The following is a 23,692-nucleotide window of genomic DNA, read 5'->3' as shown; positions in this document are numbered from 1 at the left end:
CCTTTCTTTATGTTGCTAAATTGGTATGGGAAAAATAAAAGGTGATCATGCATGCTAACAGTCATTCATTCAACAACATAGTGAAGGATTGTATATTTCTTCATGGTTTTGCATTTCATCACTCGCACTGAGGTTTATTTAGCAATGTTTACTGTGCTAGAGTTAGATCTGAATGGAATTAAGACATTTTTATCCCTCAAAATGTATAAGTGGTCTCTGTGGTTTGAATATGTACAGCTAGGTAGAGTCATTCCTCAGTATTCATGGATTCCATATTTGCAAATTTGTTTTTTTGCTAAAATTTATTTGTAATTCCAAGATCAATACTTCCGGCACATTTGCAGTCCTTCACAGACATGTGCAGAGTGGTAAAAATTTGGGTCAGCTGTCCTGCACGCTCTCAGCTGAGGCCTGACAAGTCGATCCTTTGCTTCGTGTTTCAGCTCTCATAGTGTAAACAAGTATCTTTTTTTGCAGTCTGGTTAGAGCTCTGTTTCATGCATTTTTGTGATCTTGTTTTTGATTTTATCATTTAAAATGGCCCCCAAATATAGACCTGAAGTGCTGCCAAGTGTTCCTAAGTGCAAGGCTGTCAGGGACCTTACAGAGAAAATATGTGCATTAAACAAGCTTCCTTCAGGTATTAAGAATCAATGATACCTATATATTCAGTAAGGTATCGTTAAACATAAACACACATCAAACAAGAATACGTATTGATCAGTAAATGAGAATGTTGTGACCTCTCAGGAATCTAACCTCATATTTCCCCTGGAGCAGTGTTTTGGTATTTGCTGCTTTAGTGTTCACATTGACTTTACAGAACGTAGCCACTGCAGCTAACGAGAATCAGCCGTACTCTTTAATTAATAACCTACATTCAAGACAGAAATCTGAAATGATGTATCAAAGTTTAAACATAAGGCAGATTAAAAAACGGGTCAAAAAGATTTTGAAAATTAAAAAAGACTTGGTCTACTTTCCTCTTCATTGTATTAGCATTGGTTGATTTTTAACAGCAGGAAAAAAAAGCTTGGCTGGAGGCAACCAGTTATACTGTGATATGAAAGACAACTTTATAACATTACTTTAGTATTTCTAAAGGGTAGAAAAGGAGTTTTAAAAAGTCATATTTTGGGATAATCTATATCCTGATATGACTTATTACCCAGAAGTAGAATCATCTTGTAAGCATTATACACAGAGAGACATGAACCATTTGGGAAAGCAAAAACCCTTTTTTATATTCTGAGTAATAAGATAAACACATCACAGATATGACTTCGTCTGGTTAACTTCCAAATCTTTAGAAATAGTGGTCCATGTTTTATTATTAATGTGAGAAGTATCTTTAAAGGGGACAATCACTCTTATGGAAAAGGACAAGTTTACAAAATACCATTAAAGCTGAATTTACATGGTATTTTTCTTTAACTAGGCTCACGTGTGTTAAGAAATCAGTATAGTTTATAATGAAGTATTTAGCACCTTCCTTTTATAAGTAAAAGGAACTATGGTATAGACAACCAACTGTGGCTCAGCTTAAGAAATATAACATCACAAATATATTAATGTTACTAATTACCATTACCAGGTACACCCTCCTCTTTCCCTACCTATCTACCTACCTTTCACAGAAAATGATCCCTGTGGATGTGAGGTTTTTCATTCTCATGTATTTAAAGGTATTTCTTATATATCATATTTTTGACCCACTTAAAAAATAGCTTTCATAATTCATAATGAAAAAAAATCAACAAGGATGCCAAGTCTAAAATGCATATGCTTTAAAACTTTCCAAAACGTAAGCCCTAAATTGCCATAGCACGCTGTGGAGAGAAAACTAACACATACAAGGGAAAAAGAAAGAAAGTACTTATTTTATATGTAAAGTTCACCGAAACGAATGTCAAGTTCTTATTTAGGTGACTAATCATTGTGCTGCCATGTATACTAGTAAGCAATAAAAAAACTCATGGAAAAATATAACGTAAACTTGTCAGAAACTATTACCACCTTCTAAACTTCAAAAATAAAAATATGCTCTTGCTGGCTGACCTTATGTTTAATACAAATAAATTTTTCAGCATATGTACTATCTTGATACCTTAACTTTGTGAAAAACAAATACACACGGTGAAGTCCTGTAAACAAGTGAACCCCAGAGCCTTTCCGTGGAGGTGACATTCGTGACGGGGGAAGGTGGCGGTAAGGGAGCATTCTGATGGTTACTGAGGATGATTCATTTGGTCAGTGCATTAAGCACTGGCACCAGCAACTCCTTTTTGGATAAGCTGGGATTTATGTCTTTTCCCATAGAGCTGATCTACTACGTTGAAGGGAGATAGTTACATATTTGAAAGAGACTAAGAAACTTCCTTTTGGATTAGAATGTTCCTTACCTGGCCATGCTCTGTCCTAGTGCCAGGGCTAAACCAATGGCTGCAGAGGAAAGAGAAAAGGAGTTAGCGTGAACCTAACAAAAAGCACGTGCTCTCACATGATCAGTCTGCACGTGCTTTAAGAAATGTACTCGCCATCAGCAACAGAGCCTTAAATATGCTTTATTTTAATGGATATTTCATGTAATTCTAGACTTACACCAATTTTGACAGAATTGTAAGAGTGCTCATAACCCAGTAATTTTCAATTTAATAAGCAAACTCAGTTAGAATTACATTTCCATTTAATTTTGCTAACATAAACTGCTGGGACTGTGTTCATTTTATGAATCAATTCTGGTTATAAAATCTTCAAATGCTATCATTTACCACGACTTAATTATAGCATCGTTACAACAAATTATGACCTTTGGATTGCTGGAGTTTTAAAAAACATTAAAAATACGAGAATATTCTATCCTCTGGCTGTGCCCCCAGGAACAATCACACAAAGCCCTTGCTGTGGATTCTGGAGCATCCGCTGGAGGTACCTTGAACCTGTTCCTTCCATTCTGATAACAACTTGGGTTTTGGCTGAGAACAAGTTCAACAACGACATTCAAAATATGGAAGTCGCGGCACAGTTGACACCTTCCCTTCTGTTGTCCTCGCCCTGCACGGCCCACCCACATTGCTTCAGCCGCGCCTTGTGTCCTCAATAGTGACCCGTCTGGGGGTACCTTATCAACGGGAGATATGATTAGCTGTGTGCACAGTCCTTTGGCAGTATTCTGCATCGAAACTACTCGTAAACACCAAGCAATAGGAAAGCGAGAGGAACACTGTGACAAGTGAACCATAAGAGCCCACAGAGAATGATACCAATGTTACTACTAATGCTGTTTGTTTTTTCAAGAACAGTAATACTGAGTACTTTTGTTTACCAAGCACTCTTTTGACACATGACGTGTATTATTTCCTAGCCTCACAGAAATCTTACAAGGTGCGGAAATGAGGCCATTTCCCCCCAGTGTGCATCCAGCACGCCATACTGCAGAAGGACAAGACACATACACAAAAAGGGCAGAGTTTTTTTAAGACTTCTGTGAAACTCTAGCCTCTGTGGTACTAACACCTGGGAATAAACAGCCTCTACGTTAATAGGATTTGTCTCTGCTCTTACTGGAGCACCTCTCGAGCTCATAGGCAGTGATGCTCTCTGGCAGTCACACTCTACCTTGATGTGGAATGGACACTTGGTACCTGTAACTGACATCTGGATTAATTAGCAACTAGAAACAAACTAGGCACTGCAGTTACCCAGACAACTTGATGAATCTATCTCCCCCTGCTATGGATCGTGTCCTTACATGACCAATGTATGATTTACTAAATCATGATGTGTAAGTGATTCATTCAGAGTTCAAGATAGAACAGCAGATTGAATAGAACAAAAAAAAATCATTGATATATTTTCAGATTACACATTATAATTAACTTTTGAGAAACAACCACTCTTTGTGTTTTAATATTGTATCAAACAATATCCACAATGATCTGAAATTAAAAGGCTATTAAAATACTCCTTCCTTGGGGGTGCCTGGGTGGCGCAGTTGTTGAGCGTCTGCCTTTGGCTCAGGGCGTGATCCCAGAGTTCTAGAATTGAGCCCCACATCAGGCTCCTCTGCTAGGAGCCTGCTTCTTCCTCTCCCACTCCCCCTGCTTGTGTTCCCTCTCTCGCTGGCTGTCTCTGTCAAATAAATAAATAAAATCTTTAAAAAAAATAAAATAAAATACTCCTTCCTTTTCCAACTGCTTATCTGTGTGAGGTTGGATTTTCTTCACATGCCTCAACCAGAACAACACCTCACCGCAGGTTGGAAGGGGAGCAGCAGTGAGTCTGAGGTGTCATCTATTAAGCCAGGCATTAAAGTGATTTGTGCAAACAGTGGCACATTCTCACTAATTTTTTGGGCAAAGAAGGTCATTAATTTTCATAAAAATATGCTACTTATACTAACATGTAATGGGCTTACTATATATTTATATACACATATTTTTTAGAGAGAGTGAGTGTGTGCGTTTGCATGCACACATGCATGAATGGGGCTGAGGAGGGACAGAGGGAGAGGCAGAGAGAGAATCTTAACCAGCCCGACCCAAGGCTCAATCTCATGACCCTGAAATCATGACCTGAGCCGAAATCAAGAGTTGGACGCTCAACCGACTGAGCCACCCAGGCGCCCCTGGGCTTACTATATTTTTTAATAAATACATAAATACCTCTAATATTCTTTTGGTTACAAACTGAGTCTTTAGCTAGCTAGTTCGCTAGTCCAGTGAATGGCAGCACCAACCTTCCAATGGACAACTAAAAGCTTGGGCACCTTTCTCTTTCATAGTCAAACCATCAGCAAGTTACAACTTTTCTTGTACCTACCAACTTGAATCCATTTATCATACTGCAGAGCTAGAGTGATGCTTCAATGTTCCATTTTTGAATATTTAGTTATTCGCACACCCCAACCTCAAGCAAACAAATAAACAAAAGCAAACAGAAGTCTGAAGGGGCTTTCCACTGCTCTTAAGAGAATGAAGCTCTAAATGGCCCGCCAGGCTTAGCATCATCAGCCCTTGCCTATCTTCCTCTTGTCTCACTGAACAACAGTCCCTTTCTCTCACATTCTGTGCTAACTCGCTAGCATTCCTTTGGTTGTCTGAACACAGAGCTATTCTCTCTGCTTAAAATGCTCTTTTCATCACTATTCCCTCAATTCTTGGAGGTTTCATCTCAAGCTTGTAGTCCTTAAGGAAGCCTTCCTTATCTCCATGTCCAGTTCAAATTATTTTTTAAAAAGTTCTGTTTTAGAGGGACACCTGGGTGGTGCAGTCCATCGAGACTCTGAATCTTGGTTTTGGCTCAGGTCATGATTTCATGGTTGTAAGATCAAGCCCTGCGGTGGGCTCTGTGCTCAGTGCAGAGTCTACTCGAGATTCTCTCCCTCTCCCCCTTCCTCTCCCACTCATGCTCTCTCTCTGAAATCAATCGATCTTTATTTAAAAAGTTCTCTTGTAGAGCACTTAGCTTACTATATAAAAATGCATTTGTGTGTCAGTATATACATTTATGTGTGTGCTTACTGATCAATGTCTACTCTCTCCATCAGGTTGTGCCATGAGAACAGTGATGCTGTCTGTCTTGTTTATTACTACAGAGCTAGTACCTAGCACACAGTAGGCCCTCACAGATATTCTCTGAATGGATGGATAAGTGAATGACTTGAGATATAGGACAGAGTTTTAACAACTAGAGGCACCATGTTATTCTATGAAATGAGAAGAATAACAGCAGTGGCTTAGGTGGTCTTTCAGATCCTCTTGGGCTCTTATGTTCTGTGGACCAGATGACCAGGATGTAAAGATATTCCTCATTCATTATTTTTTCCTATGAAACAAAAAAGTCAATTCTAAAACTATGCTTAACGTATGCTCAAGAGAGTCTTCATTTCCTTTATTAAACTGCAAACGTAAATCCAGGAAGTTCAGACTGGTGTGCTTGCTAAATCATGGGTTTTAGAATCAGAAAGATCTAAGTTTGAATATAGGCTCTGGCACTTACCAGCTAGGTGAACTGTAACAAATTACTTTTATTTTCTGAGTGTTGGTGCAATACTGTGATTTAGAGGAAAAATATATATGTGGTTATTCAGATGATCAAAGTGTATTTCTCATATATATTTGGTCTTAGTCCGTGATTCTTGGCTCATGGCTCCCAAAATCCTTGGAATTTACTAAAGGTTGAGAGTGACACATTGTTATATTAATGAGGCAGCTTTTGGACATTACCTAAGGCTGGGAGCTAGTTGCCCTGGGAACTAACTCTGTGATTAGGGGGTTGGATTTTTCAGTCCCAATCCCTGACCTCTGGGGAGGGGAGAGGGCTGGAGGTTGAATCAATCCCTAAGGCCAATGATTTAATCAATCATGCCTATGTAATAAAGCCTCCATAAAAATCCAAAAAGGCAAGGTTCGAAAAGTTTCCAGATAGGGGAACAGGTGAAGATGCAGGGACAGTGGCCTATACCTGGCTAGAACCGGAAAGCTCTACACTCCTTTCCCCATACCTGGCCCCGTGTATCTCTCCCATCTGGCTGTTCCTGAGTTAGATTCTTGTATAATAAACTGGTAATTCAGTAAGTAAAACATTTCTCTGAATTCTGTGAGCAAATTAAATAAACCCAAGGAGGGCGATGTGGGGACCTCTGATGGATAGCCAGAATCCAACTGGTGTCCTGAGTTGGAGGCAGTTGTTGGAACCTCCAATTGGTATCTGGTGGGTCAGAAGTCCGGGTAACAGCCTGGGCTTGCCAGGGGCATCTGGAGATGTGGGGGGTTAGGGGCCAGGGCTGTCGTGGAGACTTGCTTGTTGTCATGAGGAAAAGCCAGTGTCAGAAAAGAAGTGTTCTGTGAGTGGTAAAGAAGACACAGAGGAGGGGCACCTGGGTGGCTCAGTTGGTTAAGTGTCTGCCCTCGGTTCAGGTCATGATTCCACGGTCCTGGGATTGGGCCCCATGTCTGGCTCCCTGCTTGGGGGAGAGCCTGCTTCTCCCTCTCTCCTTCCTGCTCGTGCTCTCTCTCCCTATCTCTGTCTCTCTCTAATAAATAAATAAAATCTTAAAAAAAAAAAAAAAGACACACAGGAGAGGAAAAAGTAGGAGGGAAAAATCTGAGCCTTTCCATTATATTTGGCCTCTCCTCATCTATACAATAAAATCAATCCCACTTCTCTTATAATATTGGGAAGCTTAAAGAAGGATAAGAACCTGGCATAAGTAGGTGTTTAAAATAATATTCATTTTCTTCTCCTATGGTACACAGTGGAATACAGTAATATGTGAACTTTTATTCTGTGAATTTTTGTAATAACTACTTATTTATTCCTATATGTCAGTAGATATACCAGTGTTCCTGCATAATATTTACAGGTTCCTCCAACAGTTTTAGCGTGTTATCACACATAATAGATGCTGAATACATTGTTTTTTTTTAAATTGACTTTTGACTATGTGACTTTCCAAAAGTCAAATTATCTATAAAACGGGGGTGTTATGACTATTTCAGAGAGGCAGTAAAAACACTGGAGAGAGTGGTGCATAAGAGAATACTCTGAAAAATACAATATACTATCAATAAAGCACTATCATCATCATCATCACCATCATCATCCTAAAATGTTTTACACCTAAGTTTAATAATTTTTCTGTATTTTACACAAGTACTTTATAAAAATGTCTTACGTAAAGAAGGACTGGTCTTACCCTTATTCCATAGCTAAAAATTAAGACACATGTAAGCTAAAACGACTTCCCAAGGGAATCACAGTAAATCAGAGGAGGAATTGATCTGGTATATTTTATTTATCTCAATCTGAAGTTAAAGCCACTTTTACTTTTATAAAGCAATAGATGCTAAATTTCAAAGTATGAAAGTATTCCCAATGAACTAACCTTTAATCCAGGCAAATCTTGCTTTAAGCAAACTCGATATTTATACAAAAGATAAAATAAAGCGTAAATATTTGCTTTATAAAGGAATTCATCATAGGATTACAGGTAGTTACCCACTTGCATTTAAAATAAGTTTTGATTTACATATAATGCCTCAGGTAAATGTCTTATATTTAAAATGAAATAAAAGCAAATATAAAGTAGCATTTAAAAATCAACTAATATATTATACTTACTCAATTTAAAAACAGGTATCCTATAAGTGAATGGAAAAAAGGAAAAAAGTCTGGAACCAGTTAGGGTTAGTACAGAAAGGGAGGTAGAGTGATAGAAAGTAACTGCAAAAATGAAGCCTTCCATATTTGTAAAGAACATGTAGTCATATGTCAATTTTATTTTCTGCATTTTCATATTTGTATTTTCAGAAAGTCAACAGACTAATTAAAAATGTGAATTTCCAAACTTAACATGTTATTTCTTCTCAGAAATTAGGTACAAATGTCTCTGCTTTAGTTGGACTGAGGTTCTTGTCACTTTTTGTGTACCTCTCTGGAGTTATTTTAACGAATACTTCATTTATCTGGGCTAAATATTTTCTATTCAAAGAGACCTAACAAATATTAACAACTGGACTATCTATACAAAATATATACAATTGTATACAATTATATAAGATATAAATATGCGACTAGTACAATGTTAGGTATTATTTTATTAATAATCATACTTTCATAATTAAGACACTCTGCAAGACTTCTCACAGAGCACATCTTATTTTACCTTTAAAACTGAGATTCCATATTCTGAGGTGTGCAGCAAAGTTGCCTGTTCACCAAATTTCTATAAGTAAGTCTTTTTTATAATTGAAGTTATTATCAAATATAATTTTTATAGAAACTATCCAAACTTTTATTTTTTTTAAGATTTTATTTATTTATTTGAGAGAGAGCGAGAGAGAGTGAAAGCACACGCAGAAGGAAGGGCAGAGGGAGAAGCAGCTTTCCCGCCAAGCAGGGAGCGTGACATGGGGCCCCAGGACCCTGAGATCATGACCTGAGCTGAAGCAGACACTTAACTGACTGAACCACCCAGGTGCCCCTATCCAAACTTTTACTGACCAACTTCTACGACTCTCATAAACGGAGCTGATAACTTTCTGTGACGCAGGCTTTTCCACACTGAGTGTCCTGCTGGGCATTCGTTCTATTAACTCTGAAAACATCCTTTTTCACTTCCCAGCTTTGCAGCCCTGCTTCTTTCAATCAGTCATTTCTAGGCCGCCTTATCCTAAACTTGGTTGACCATGCGACCATATAACCACATGGTTTTGAAACTGAAATTCCTTCACATTATTGTGTTGGGGCCTGTAAAATATTTTTTTCCTTACTCATTAGAATCTGTTTTTAAGCCTGAAATTCTGTGAAGTAAAATTATTTTAAGTACTGCTGTATCAGACTGTTTCCGAGGTGACCTTCTAAAGCAAAACACGTATCAACTTAGAAGAATCACAGTTAATTGAATGAAAGCAGTATTTGTTGCTTACTTCCAATCAGGAATTGCTGAATATTTGGTAATTTAATGACTCTTTCTAGCCATTCTTTGAGATTAGTTATCACAGCTGCAGCAGGGATGACACAAGACCACAGTTAGTCTGTGCTTTCCCTATGCTCTCGTCAAGTATCAGGAAGGGGGTGTGTAGTGGAACTGGATAACTTTGACCCCAGAGCCTATGCTCTGATGCATAAGGGACTGTGCTGCATATTGTAAGAAACTTAAAGGAGAACAAGATGAAGTCTCCAACCATGGCAAACTCATGGTCCATACTGAGGTGAATGAAGCATGTATACAGTAACTATATTCTAGAGAATAATGTAATAAATACTACAATCAGGTAGAAATAAAAACCTTAAGGGAGAATATAAAAGGTGCAGAAGATGGCTGGTGGCACTTCTGTGGAAAATACCAAGGATTCCTTAAAGGACATTGTGGCAGATACTGTACTTCCTCCTTTGATAGCCCTGGAACTGCCTACACTTCAGACTTCCTGTAATGTCAGTAAACTACACTGCAATTTGTTTAAACCATTATTTGTAGAACATTCCGTTACTTTTTCCTGGAAGCATTCTGTACAACACTGGTCTTCAACCATTTTGTGTACATGTTGTCTAATGCCGTAATGAAAATATCCTCCTCTCGTATTTTAGGTAGAAATCTAAAATTTTTCATCATAAATTTAAATATTTGCAAAAGATTAGTTTTCTCTCAATTGTATACATTAATATTTTAGAATAAAACCATTACACAACTCTTTTAAATATACACATTGGAATACAAATATCATCACTGATTTGATATCCACCATCAATGCATTTGAAAACAAAACGAAATAAAACACCATGAAAAGCACTTCTATAAAAGCTGAAAATTTACCTGGCTTATTTTTCTCCTTGAACTCCTTGAATTTCCAATATCACTGTCTATAGAAGTTTACCCTAATGTAATATATTTTTATGCTTGAAAGCCTTTTATTAGTCACCTTACCATATTCCTCTGCAACAATGTATCTTACCTATCTACCTACCTAATTTTCTTAAATTTCTGTGACTATAGAACTAAAGTTAATAAATTATTTTGATGAGTTATCGGTCAGTCAACAATGATAACTACTGTTAGTTGATAAGTTACTTAAGATCTGAAAAAGTTATTAGTATTTCATTAATGAAACTAGCATAAATATATTTTTATAGTCCTAAACATAAAATAATAACAATTTTATTAGGAATGGCATCATAAATAACCCTTTCCCCTAAACTAAGTCATGTGGTCATTGATGAATATCACCCTTTAGCATCAGTTCTATTCATACTTCTTGTTTTTATCGATTTGAGTGCTCGGAAACCTTGTTCACATAATTGATGAGTGGAAATAAAAAGAATTTGGTTAGAGCAGTCATTTGATTATCAAACTCATTCAGAGATTTACACCAAAAATCACACAATGATTTTTAGATTAAGGAGTATTTTCAACCATCTACCAACTGCTAAAAACAAAGAATTAGAAACTACCTACCTAATTTGCAAAAGGGTTGGGCATTTGATTCATTCTGTCAACATCAATATCAGCACAATATTTGGAATGTCCCTCTGTTTGGAACCCAAAAGATTTTACACCGTGAAGCAATGTGCCAAAGTAAGAATAGGACTGTGGGGGGAGAGGGGGGTTTCCAAAGTGGAAGATAGGCAATTGTGAAAAATAAGAATCAGCAAAATAACCAAGCCTAATGATTTCAGAAAAGAAGGTATATATATATATACCTTCCATATATATATGGAAGCAAAGGAATCTGGAAATTGACCCCCTTTAAAGTCTTGGTGACCAGGATTGCCCTGGAAATTATTTGCATATCCTGAGGGTATGAATACCATGTTTTTTCTATTATGAGACACTGAATATGGCGGCAGGAGTCAGTTTTATTATCTGACTTTATAATAGAGAGCAGACTGAATGAAAGTATGGACTTAATTATCCGGGAAAGAAAGTGGGGGAGGCATATAACACTTTGTGTTAACATATAACACCTTGTGTATAACTTTGTAGTGCAAAGTATGCCTGTGTACTTATTTATTTGTGTAAAATGAAATTCCCATAATGCTGTATCCTATGGTGTCTCCCAAAAAGAAACTTGTCGAATGAGGTGTACAAGGCAACTTCATTTGCTCTACCTAGGTAAGGGGCAGGCCTAAAGAAAGGGATGAAAATACAGATTTGCTAAGAGGTACTCTCAGCCTATAGATTACAATTCAAGTTTAAGGAGAGACTCATAATTAGGGAACTGCAGGTGGGAAAATCAGGTTTGGAACTCCTACATGGAAGCAGGCAGTGGCACGGAAGCTAGCCTGGATGGGGCTATGACAACCATGACTAGGGCTCTGGTCTAGACCTTCCTCATACTGCCTCTCTGTAGGATTTCTCTGACAAACAGGGTAAACCCGTTGACTAGAGGTTTCTTAAAGACAGGTACCCACCCTCTGGAGGTCATCGTTTCACACGGCCTCATGGCAGAAGCTTTTAAGCTAAAAGCTAAGGCTATAGGAAGAACATCAAGGCCAGTAGCATTTCCAGGCAAGGAAGTGCAACCATGAGCACAACAGAAGACTCCACATTTTTGAAGGAACCTTAATGCTGAAACAAACAACTTGGCCACTCGTGACTTTCGTCTGTGACTTTAAACTCCTGCTGATGTTCCCTAAGCAGAAAGGGGCTGCTAGGAATGAAGATGGTGACAGAGGAGGCTACTGACCTCTCTCTTCCCACGGACACACCGATTGTACAGCTACGCATGGAACAATTTCCTCTGAGAAATACAGAAACAAGTTACATGTCGGGCAGACGAGAAGAAAACCCGCACTGAAGGGGGTAGGAAAGGGTGAGACACACTCTCACCATAAATCCCACCCTTGGCACGAAGCCATATACTCAGGAGGGAACTCCAAATTCCCAACTTCTCCCTGAGAAGCAAAGGGTTTGGAATACACACCTAGTGTCCCAACTTTAAGACTCCCACCCTGGGATGGGGCCCCAAAACATCTAGCTCTGCGAGCCAATGGGGCTTGTGTCCAGGAGACCCACAGGACTACAGCAAGCAAAGAGGCAGTTCTTAATGGGCACACAAGCACTTACAGCAATAGCAGTTCTAGGAGGGAAGTTTACAGTGATAAAAGCCTATATTAGGATATTACGGAAAAAAAAAGGTCTCAAATAAACAACTTTACACCTCAAGGAACTATAAATAGAAAAAGAAACAAAGCCCAAACCTAGCAGAAAGAAGGAAATGCCAAAGATTAGAGTAGAAACAAATGAAATAGAAAAGACAATAGAGCTGATGAATGATACTAAAAGCTAGCTTTTGTAACGATAGAACAAAGCTTTAGCTAGACTAAGAAAAAAGAGAGAAAACTCAAAAACAGAAATGAAGAGAAGACATTACAACTGGTAACACAGAAATACAAAGGATCATAGGAAACCACTGTAAACAATTGCATGCCAACATATTAGATAATATAGAAATGGATAAATTCCTAGAAATACACAGTCAATTTCAAATAATAATTAGAAAATCTGAACAGCCCAATTTCTAGTAAGGAGATGGAAGCAGTAATCAAAAGCCTTCCAACAAAGAAAAGTTCAGGACCGTATGACTTTCCTGGTGAATCCTACCAAACATGTAAAGAAGAATTAACAGACAGCCATTGTAGTACCCGGACCTCCACAAAGACAGCTCTGAGGCAAGTGAGAGCCAGACAGGCACTGGATGCCTCTGTGCGTCCCTGACGAAAAATAAGTAAACATGGGCAAGGAAGATCCCAAGAAGCCGAGGGGCAAAATTTCATCACATGCATTCCTTATGCAAACTTTCCAGGGGGAGCACAAGAAGAAGCATCCAGATGCTTCAGTTGACTTGTCATAGCTTTCTAAGAAGTGTTCAGAGAGGTAGAAGACCATGTCTCTTAAAATGAAAAAAAAAAATTATTGGGGAACCAGGGTGGCTCCGTCAGTTAAGCATCCAACTCCTGGTTGTGGCTCAGGTCATGACTTCAGTGTCAAGGGACTGAGAAAGAGGGGCGCCTGGGTGGCGCAGTCGTTAAGCGTCTGCCTTCGGCTCAGGGCGTGGTCCCGGCTTTCCGAGATCGAGCCCCACATCAGGCTCCTCCGCTATGAGCCTGCTTCTTCCTCTCCCACTCCCCCTGCTGTGTTCCCTCTCTCGCTGGCTGTCTCTGTCAAATAAATAAATAAATAAAATCTTAAAAAAAAGAAAAAAAGAAAAAAATTGAAGACACGGCAGAGGTGGACAAAGCCCATGATGAAAGAAAAATGAAAACTTACACCCCTTCTAAAGGGGAAACCAAAAGAAGTTCAAGGATCACAATGCACCCGAGAGGACTCTTGTGGCGTTTTTCTTGTTTTGTTCTGAGTATCACCCCCAAATCAGCATCCCAGCCTATCCAGCGGTGATGTTGTAAAGAAACGGGGCGAGAAGTGGAAAAACTCTGCAGCAGATGACAAGCAGCGTTATGAAGAGAAGGCTGCTAAGCTGAAGAGAAGTACCACAAGGAGACTGCTGCAAACCGAGCTACGGGAGAGGCTGCTGAGGCAAAAAAGGGAGTCGTCCAGGCTGAAAAACGAATGAAAAAGACGGAAGTGGAGGAAGATGAAGAGAATGAAGAGAAAGAAGACGATGATGAATAAGTTGATTCTAGCACATGTTTGTTTTTTTCTTGTCTATAAAGCATTTAAGCCCTTTCTACGCATCTCATTCCTTTTAAAGAAAAAAAATTGAAATGTAAGGTTGTATGAGTTATGGTTTTAAACTGTATAGTGTCTTTTTTTGTATAGTTAACATACTACCAAATGTATCCTTCGATAGCCTTGTCCTGGTGGTGTTTTCAATAGCCACTAACCTTGCCTGGTACAGTATGGGGGTTGTAAATTGGCACAGAAATTTAGGGAATTTCGGGCAGGTTCTTGTTGGTGCACACCACTTAGTTATATACGGGAATGGTGCCATTCTCCATCTTCCCTTGTCTCTGAGGCAGCTAATATAAGATAAAACTCAACACCATTCCATAATTGCTAAGGAAAAAAAAAAAAGAGAAAGAAAAAGAAATAATATTGCAGCTTGTTTGATAGTCTAATGCTTCTAAGCAAACACAATTTTTAAAGTTAAAAATAGCGGTGCCTGGGTAGCTCAGTCATTAAGCATCTGCCTTCGGCTTGGGTTATGACCCCAGGGTCCTGGGATTGAGCCCCGCATTGGGCTCCCTGCTCCGCTGGGAGCCTGCTTCTTCCTCTTCCACTCCCCCTCCTTGTGTTCCCTCTCTCGCTGGCTGTCTCTCTCTCTGTCAAATAAATAAATAAATAAAATCGTTTTAAAAAAAATAAAGTTAAAAATAAATAAAAAAGAATTAATACAATATCCTTCTCAAATCTTCCAAGAAATAAAAAGGAGGGAACACTTCCACACTGTAGCATTGTGAGATTAGCATTATATTCTGATACCAAAGCCAAATAAGGACACTACAAGAAAATTATAGGCCAATATCTCTGATGAGTATAGATGCAAAAATCTTCAACAAAATGCTAGCAAACCAAAATCACTGAAAGGATCACACATAATGATTAAGAATTTACTCCAGGGATGCAATAATGGTTTAACATCTGCAAATCAATAAATGTGACATATCAAATAAACAAAAAGAAGATAAAAATCATATGATCATCACAATGGATGCAGAAAAAGCATCTGACAAAATTCAACATCCTTTCATGATAAAAACTCTGAACAAACTGGTTATAGAAGGAATGTACCTCAGCATAGCAAAGGCCATATATATGACAAGCCCACAGCTAGCATCATACTCAACGGTGAGAAACTGAAAGCTTTTCCTCCAAGATGGGGAACAAGACAAGGATGCCCCCTCTCCCCACTTCAGTTCAACCTAATATTGAAAGTCCTATCCTAAGCAAGTAGGCAAGAAAAAAAAAGGCACCCAAATCAGAGAGGAAAAATTAAAATTATATCTGCTTGCAAATGACTTGATATATAAATAGAAAACCCTAAAAACTCTACCAAAAAGCTGTTAGAACTAATAAACAAAACAAGCAAAGCTGCAGAATACAAAATCAAGATACATACATCAGTTGTTTCTATAACAAACTGTTAGAAAGAGAAATTATGAAAACAATCCCATATATAATAGCATCGAAAATAATAAAATACTTAGAAATACATTTAATGAAGGAGGTAAATCATCTGTACACCGAAAACTATAAAATATTAATGAAAGAAATGGAAAAGGACACAAATAAATGGAGAAATCTTTTATGTTCATGGACTAGAAAAATTAATATTGCTAACATGTCCACACTACCCAAAGGAATCCACAGATTCAATGTAATCATTATAAAAATTCCAATGGCAGTTTTCACATAAATAGAAAAACAGTCTTAAAATTTGTATGGAGCTACAAAAGACCCCAAATAACCAAAGCAGTGTAGATAAGGAATAAAGCTAGGTGAATTACACTTCCTGGTTTCAAACTATATTACAAAGGCATAGTCATCAAAACAGTATGAAACTGGTAACAATAGACACAAAAATCAATGGAACAGAATAGAGAGCCCACAAATAAACCCATGCATATATAGTCAGGTAATTTTGACAGAGTCAAGAATATACATTGGGGAAGGATAGTTTGTCCAATAAATCGTTTGGGAAAACTGAACAGCCAACTTGCAAAAGAATGAAACTGGAGCCCTATCTTTGTATACCATACACGAATCTCAACCTAAAATGGATCAAAGAGTTGAACACAAGATCTGAAATCCTGAGACCTCTAAAACAAAACAGGAAGTAAGCTTCTTGATATTGATCCTGGCAATGATTTTTTTGGATTTGACACCAAAGGCAACAAAGGCAAAAATAAACAAGTGGGACTACATCTAAATAAAGTTTCTGCACAGCAAAGGAAACCACCGACAAGATAAAAAGGCAACCTATGGAATGGAACAAAATATTTGCAAACCACATATCTGATAAGGGGCTAATATCCAAAATATACAGGATACTTGTACAACTCACTAGCAAAAATCTAATAATCCAATCAAAAATGGGCAAAGGACCCAAATAGATATTTTCCCAAATATTTGCAAAAGCAAAATCCCAGGCTAAAGGGGACAGTGAAGTAGAAGTCATATTCAGGAAAGAGGAAGACCAGAGAGCTGGACCATTATCTATGAGGGAGAGATAATAGTAAGGTGGAATGGTAACAGGAGCCAGAGTGTGGACAGTGTTTAATAATATGCCAACACGGCTTCTCCACTGTCAAGAGGCGATACTGCTGGTTTATAAGTAGGGGAATAAAAGAACTGGAACTGAACTTAAGTAGTAGAAGTAAGTAGTATGTACTCAATTAGTGAGAAAACAGAGACAGAGGGAGCCTGGGTGGCTCAGTTGGTTAACTGACTGCCTTCGGCTTGGGTCATGATCAAGTCCTGCACTGGGCTCACCTTGCTCTGCGGGGAGCCTGCTTCTCCCTGTCCCTCTGCCTGCCATGCCCCCTGCTTGTGCTCTCTCTCTGTCAGATAAATATAAATCTTTATTTAAAAAGAAAAAAAGAAAACAGAGACAGAAAGCTTCGCTAGGATCCTATAGTAATAAAAAAGGTAACAGAACTTTTCTAAAATAATGAGGCAGGAAGTGGAAAAGATGGGGTCAGCATGAGCTACTGAAGAGACTAGACTGGACTGGCAGCATGTAGGGTGTGAGGTAGTAAAATGACTCCATTTTAGTATTGACTGTGGACAGAATGGTAATCAAACACATTGGGGTAACCAAGAAAACTCTAAAAATATTGACATCTGAGTTCCAACCCCAGAGAATCTTACTTAACTGATCAAGAACCACTGGAAGACTGGTGTGGGAGGGACATCAGGGGAATACAATGAGGGTCATACCTGCTAATTTGAGAAGTAATACTCAGTTGACAGTATCCAATTTGTCCCATTTTAAATTCATACTTTCATGTTTTCATTCACCCAATAAACTATTCACTGTCCACTGGGCACTGTTAGCACAGGACTACAGTAGTAGTAAAGAGATCTGTCTGCCCTCAGAGCATTTACAATCATTACCAAATGCAATTTTTGGTTTGAAAACAGCTCTATATCTACTTGCTAGAGGTCTTGATTCACATCAGAGCAAAAAATTAAGAAGAAAATATACAAGTCTTTTGGTTGCCAGTCTGAGTTAATAAAGCTTCACTCTTTTCTGTTTGAGAAACAATAGAGAAAAGGTCTTATAGGATAATAAAAATGAATGAAATAAACTATTAATAAAAGGGAGGATTATGATACTGTAATCTATAAAATAAGTTCTACAGAAAAGAATAATCCGATAAATACTATTTTATATTATATACATTATATTTATATTAATAATCTATCTAAAATAAGCTACAGATGAACAATGATTTGTTTTACATTGGTTAAGGAATGGATTTAAAAGCTAGGATCTAATGGGTCCTAATAGGACTGCTTGCCAGAAAAATTTCATTCAATCATTAATTCATGTCTTTCCCCATTTTACGGCCTTTTCCAAGTTCAACCACCTTCACAGGAGACACGGTATTGACTCAAAATATGTTTTCAAGTTCTCCTAATAAAGATATACTTAGAAATAGAACTATCACCTAGAGATTCACCCAATAATTCACCAAAGTTTAAGCTCGATTGCTTAATTTTTAGAATTATTTAGTAAATCAGACTCTCCTTTCCATTGTTAAATGAAAATACATTCTGGTTCCTTCACAACTCATGCTGGACAAAAGCAGAGAGCAGAGAAGTACTGAGTTCAACAGTCACTTCCTATGCACTTTAGTGCTTTAGAAAGAGTGGCGAGGAAGAGAGAGAGGAAGGACAAGTAGGAGGAGAGCTTTGCTACTTAATGGAATGAAAATGTAGAAATTAAAATTCTATCACAAATAAAAGAATGACTGTATTCAACAACCTTTATTTACATTTCTGCCCTGGGTTGAAATGATTCTTGTACTACTGTCAATGGCATAAGGTATTTACTCTTTCTTAAGAAAGGTGCAAAATTAAACTACCTTTACTAGCAACAGCTCTCAATTTCCTGTAAGAGCGACGCAGACTACCCCAACAAGAGCCTCCGAATCAGGGTGTACTCACTCATGGTGATGAGAATCTGGGGAAAAGTGAACCATCCTCTTGTTACTGACAGGACCAGGGGCGCTCACCTGAAAGGAGAGTTGAATCAAAAAGGTCACAGATGAGTTTCTAAAAAAACAGCAACAACAAAAAACCAAACAACTGTGAATAACAAGGACATTTCCATTTGAGGGCTTCCAATCTAAGATGGAGAATAAAATATTAATTCTCAAAAGCTGAACAACACTGCATGGACGAAAAGGGTAATTTCCTTCCTGGTAAGAATGGCCTCTTGTTTTGGTTTTAGTGTAGTTCCTCTGCTAGACTTTTAAGACTGTTTTAAAAGTACCTTTATAATTAAAAAAAAAAAATGTTTCTTAAGAATTAGACCACCTGAGGCACCTGGGTGGCTCAGTTGTTAAGCGTCTGCCTTCAGCTCGGGTCATGATCCCAGGGTCCTGGGATCGAGCCCTGCTGAGCAGGTAGCCTGTTTCTCCTTCTCTAGCTACCCCCTGCTTGTGTTCCCTCTCTCACTGTCTCTCTCTGTCAAATAAATAAATAAAATCCTTAAAAAAAAAAAAAGAAGAATTAGACCACCTACTCTTGTTTCCAAATATTGCTCAACTCTGCATATATTTAATCATATGTGAAAAAAAAGGAGGCTCACTTAATTAGTGTTGAGCAAGTGATATTTCCAAAAACCAATCAACCAAAGTTAATTCCTAAATATAAGTAACATGTTTTATAGCGTGCATTTCGTCAATGAGTACCAAAACCGAAGTCAAGGAAGGAGTCACGAGTCCTTTTCATAGTTTTCCCATAAAGTCAGGAATAATCTGTGTATTCATACAGAACAAAATGTAATTTCACCTAAAAGAACAATATTTTATGCCTCTAATTCTAGATAAAATTAAAAATCTGCTAAAGAATTGAAGGTTCAAAATTTTTTTCATAATAAAAGCTACTTTCATTAAAAAAAATTTGTGAATTTTTTAGAATAGAATTCTATTCTATGGTGGGTTCTCAAAAGGGAATGTGAGCAGCACCATGCAAGAATGAATCTACTACAATCACGGTCAACAGGACATATCTTATGACAAAAGGTCCTAAGTTATGCTCCGCCGTAATAAAATAATAATTAAAAAAAAACCTCCACAATGATAAAAGTGCCACTTGAAGTATACAATCACAAAAAAAGCACGATGAGGCAGAAAAATGCCTCCGAAAAAAACCCTAACATTTGCAAAAAACTATTTATTCCTTTATCACTTGAGTTCCAAGGATGCCAGCACACGCTCTGAAATTCCAAGAAATGCAAATATTGCAAATGTGCACAGATGATGACATTAATAACCCTACGGTTGGAGCACCACAGGTAAACATGTGGCTCAACTCCAGGATTACATCCTGCATTCATCTCAAAATGAGGTTTTCATGCTATTCCAGTGGGCATCCCAGGAATACGGTAATCCATTTTCTACACTGTGGCTATGAGAAAAGCCGACTGTGCCTATGTCATGCTTTGTTAGACGTTCATGATCACGTTATCTCATGGTGGACCTGACACTTTTATTCAGTTTACAGTATGTTCTATGTACAGGCAACTTATTTCCTTTGCCAGGGCTGCTGACAACCTTTTCCACACTATATTAATCTTGTTTACTGACTTTATCTTGGTACAAATATCAGAAAACTGAACTTTTTATCTCAGAGAAAGAATAAACAACGTGTTGACAGAAGCAGAAGCTATTTTCAGGGCTAAAATTGCTTGTTTACCTGAAGCTATACTTATGGAAAAATGTTTAAGTCTTGCTCTGGCTTGAAATACATAATCTGAAATTTAATAAATGAAGAAATTTCACATACACCCATATGATAAATTGCCTGATGAAAACAATGCAACTGACTACAATAAAACAGAATTTCGAACTAATTTATCCCACAATACAAATGTAAGCTTTCAATCTAGTCAGAAATAATCATACTGTGTATTTCTCAGAAATCCTATATGTATAAACGATAAGCTCAATTCAATTGCTGCAAATAACTCACAAAAGATTTACAGGATCAAAGGTAGCTATTTAAATGACTTTATATATTTACATAATATGTGGCCCTTTTTTAAAAAAAATAGGGCTGAATACCCTTTACTGTTATTTCAAGTCAAGTTTTGTTTTATTTTTTGAAGATATGCCAACAGCCATAATTTAGGATTATTTTTAAATGAAATTATGCAAAGCTGAGGTCTACACATGCTTCTCAGGGTTCATGTCACTGGTCTGACTCAGGAGCAAAATGCTTTTACTCTGGGAACCTTTTGTGACTTTGTGACCAGACACTCCATACTGAAAATCTGAGAATAAGATCTTAATATAGAATTCGGCCCGTGGAAAGCAGTACTATACTCAAGTTCCAGTATTTTAAACGTGGAAGCATCGATTATTAGTAGATAATTCAAAGTACTGTAAAATATCAAGAAACACTGTTACAAAATTCTTTCTAAAAATTTACAATTTAGGGTGAGATAATCATCTTTATAAAAGTAAATGAAGCCGTTTTACACATCACATCCAAGTAATAATTTCTAGTAAACAAGTATGGTGATTATTGTATTTTCCAAAAAATATGGCTTCCAGTTATTTCAGGAATGTCTTAGAAAGAAAGAACACATCTGAAAACATCATCTCTTTAAAATACCCAATAAAACATTCAGAGAGTAAAGTTTATTTGTTAGAAAAAGCAGATTTTACTGCACAAGATAAGATAGGGAACAGGTATTCTGTTTTTCGTGAGAAACATTATCTCCACAATCCAGCTCTCGCTATTTGTTAAGACTCTGGAGACATTTATGTAATTAGCCGATATTTACTGATGACAATTTTAGACATCACACGATCCGCCCAGAATTCTGACAAGTCATTTTGAAATGTTCCTACATCACTAGTGACTATGGTCCTCAATAAAGTAGGTACATTTCTTCTCATTACCTACGTTTAGTCTTCAAATTAGTAAATTAAAAAAAGAGATATCGCAACCTAGAAAGGAATGGGTGGTCTCTAGATAACAAAGCATTTGCCAACTTCTGGCCTTTGTGGATTGCAAAACAAACTGAAGCTAAAAGATCAGGCGGGTCTTAGTTCTTGCTGTTGTTTACAATCAAGTGATCAACCTCAGAAAATACAAATGTCGTAGTGATAGAAGAAAAGTGAGTAACCATTGTACAAGTCAGTGCCACTGTCAAGTTCAGAAGGTCAGCAGGGAAGAATATATGGGACATTCCGCTAAACGACATCAATGACAAAAGATCTAATCTCTCCATTTCATTAGATACATTAGGACAATTTCTTATTCTATCACTGATTTATTGACACCCATTTCATAACTTTCCTCAAAAAATAAACAAAACACTTGGTTGTCCATCTCATTGTCATTTTATTGTCACCAAAGCCACTACATCCCGTCCCATTCTTCTACAATTACAGAATTGAAAAAATTACTTCCCAAATCAGGTAAACATATCTGAGACACAACGGTTTTAGAGGATTAATGAAAAGCTTGTTCAATACGGATGAGATTCTACTCCTATTTTCAAGGATTAAGGTTCCTTCTGTAAATGAATGAAGTGTTATGTCCCCATATAAGTACAAGAAGCCATTATTCTTTCTTCTCTCCCTCGAATATAGTCATTCTCCTGCAACCTCGCTCTTATGTACAATTACATTTTATTTGCTTTCCAAATGCTATTCTGCTTCAGTGCCCACACTGACAAATACTGAGGGTGGCAGGCTGCCATTCGAAAGAAGGCCTTTCAATTTTGTGAGGACTGGTCAATCAAATCCGCCCGGCCTCCGGGCTACAGGGAGACATTGCATGAGCCTTCCTGCCAGTGTGTCAAGACCCAGAAGTTTTCTGCTTCTCCAAGGACCAGTATTAATTTGACTCAACTTCTCAGAAGAAAGAAACAAGCCCTTGAAGTTTAGCAGGCTCTGCATGAAGGCCCCCCCGGTCCATTCAACAAATGTGTCAGTCAAATACATGTGACAGATATTAAGGAAAACAACTCAATAAAACCAGGCTTAAAAATAGGACTTGAAACCCTGGGGGTAGGAAGTAAGGGGAGGAGAGCAAAGAGATGGAAGGGAATTTATTACATTTACCTTCATTAAAAATCAATCATAAGAAAATAATATCAAAGATTTGCAGTAACTGACTTGAACTAATAGCTATTAAAACAAATGTATAAAATTTCCATCTTTTAATGCCCTACAGAAAAATAAACACAAAGATTCTCCATAAGTATTTCAAATGAGTTTTATATTGGTGTTCTAAAAAGTTCTGTTACAAGATAGGTGGAGAATGAATAAGATATTTCATTGTGTCATATATTCTCATATATAATATTACAGAATGGTCACAATTCACAAAAGGCACAATCTATTTGGGGATGGAAAACATTCAAGAAGATAACACTAGAATTACTTGTAAAACAACGTACAAAAAAATAAAAATTACTTTAGAATGACGTTTAAAGCAATACAAAAAAATGACAATTCAGGTAGCATAAGTGGATATCATTTATAAGATTAAAGGGAAACGAAGTAGTTATCTGATTTAAGAGGAATAAGGGGGAAAAATCACCTGTGAGAAGGGAGGTGTATGCAATTATCTCTCCCTGCTCCAATCCATCTTACCAACTTGCCAAATTCAACTTTCTAAATCGCTGCTTTTCACATGTCAGTTTTCTCATTCCAGAGCCATCCATAGCTCTATGCTGAAAGTAAAATTAAAACTAATGAGAAATGCATTGAAAGCCCTCTCTAAGCCGATCCTTACTTTCCAGTGTGAACTTTCTGCTGAACTCCCCATGTTCGAAACCCAAAACTGCTCTACTTAATCCAATTCAACAAATATTTACCTACCATGTATATAAAATTAGGCTTATATTTACCATATAATAAGTGGAATAGAGTTCCCTTCCGTTGGGTGATTTTAGTTACACCGTCACACTGAGTAATCTTTTGGATGTCGCGATAAAGTCCTGAGTTTAAGGAACCCCTTTCATTCCAAAATAAATCAGCA

General features: G+C 37.4%; 1 protein-coding gene across 2 annotated transcripts in view; it reads right to left on the bottom strand.

Moving 5' to 3' along the window:
- Window positions 1–23,692, bottom strand: part of GPATCH2 (G-patch domain containing 2) — a 172,026-nt gene that overhangs the window by 49,529 nt on the left and 98,805 nt on the right. For both annotated transcript variants that reach the window (XM_045809615.2, XM_045809614.2), the window contains 2 exons: window positions 18,635–18,702; window positions 2,403–2,442 (listed from right to left, as the gene is read on the bottom strand). In XM_045809615.2, coding sequence (XP_045665571.1) covers window positions 2,403–2,442; window positions 18,635–18,702 — 108 coding nt within the window. The remainder of the gene's footprint in view (window positions 1–2,402; window positions 2,443–18,634; window positions 18,703–23,692) is intronic.

Source organism: Ursus americanus, chromosome 2, assembly GCF_024610735.1.
Source record: "Ursus americanus isolate L20-20 chromosome 2, mUrsAme1.1.p, whole genome shotgun sequence".
Classification (NCBI taxonomy): Eukaryota; Metazoa; Chordata; class Mammalia; order Carnivora; family Ursidae; genus Ursus; species Ursus americanus.
This window is presented reverse-complemented; position numbering and strand designations above follow the sequence as displayed.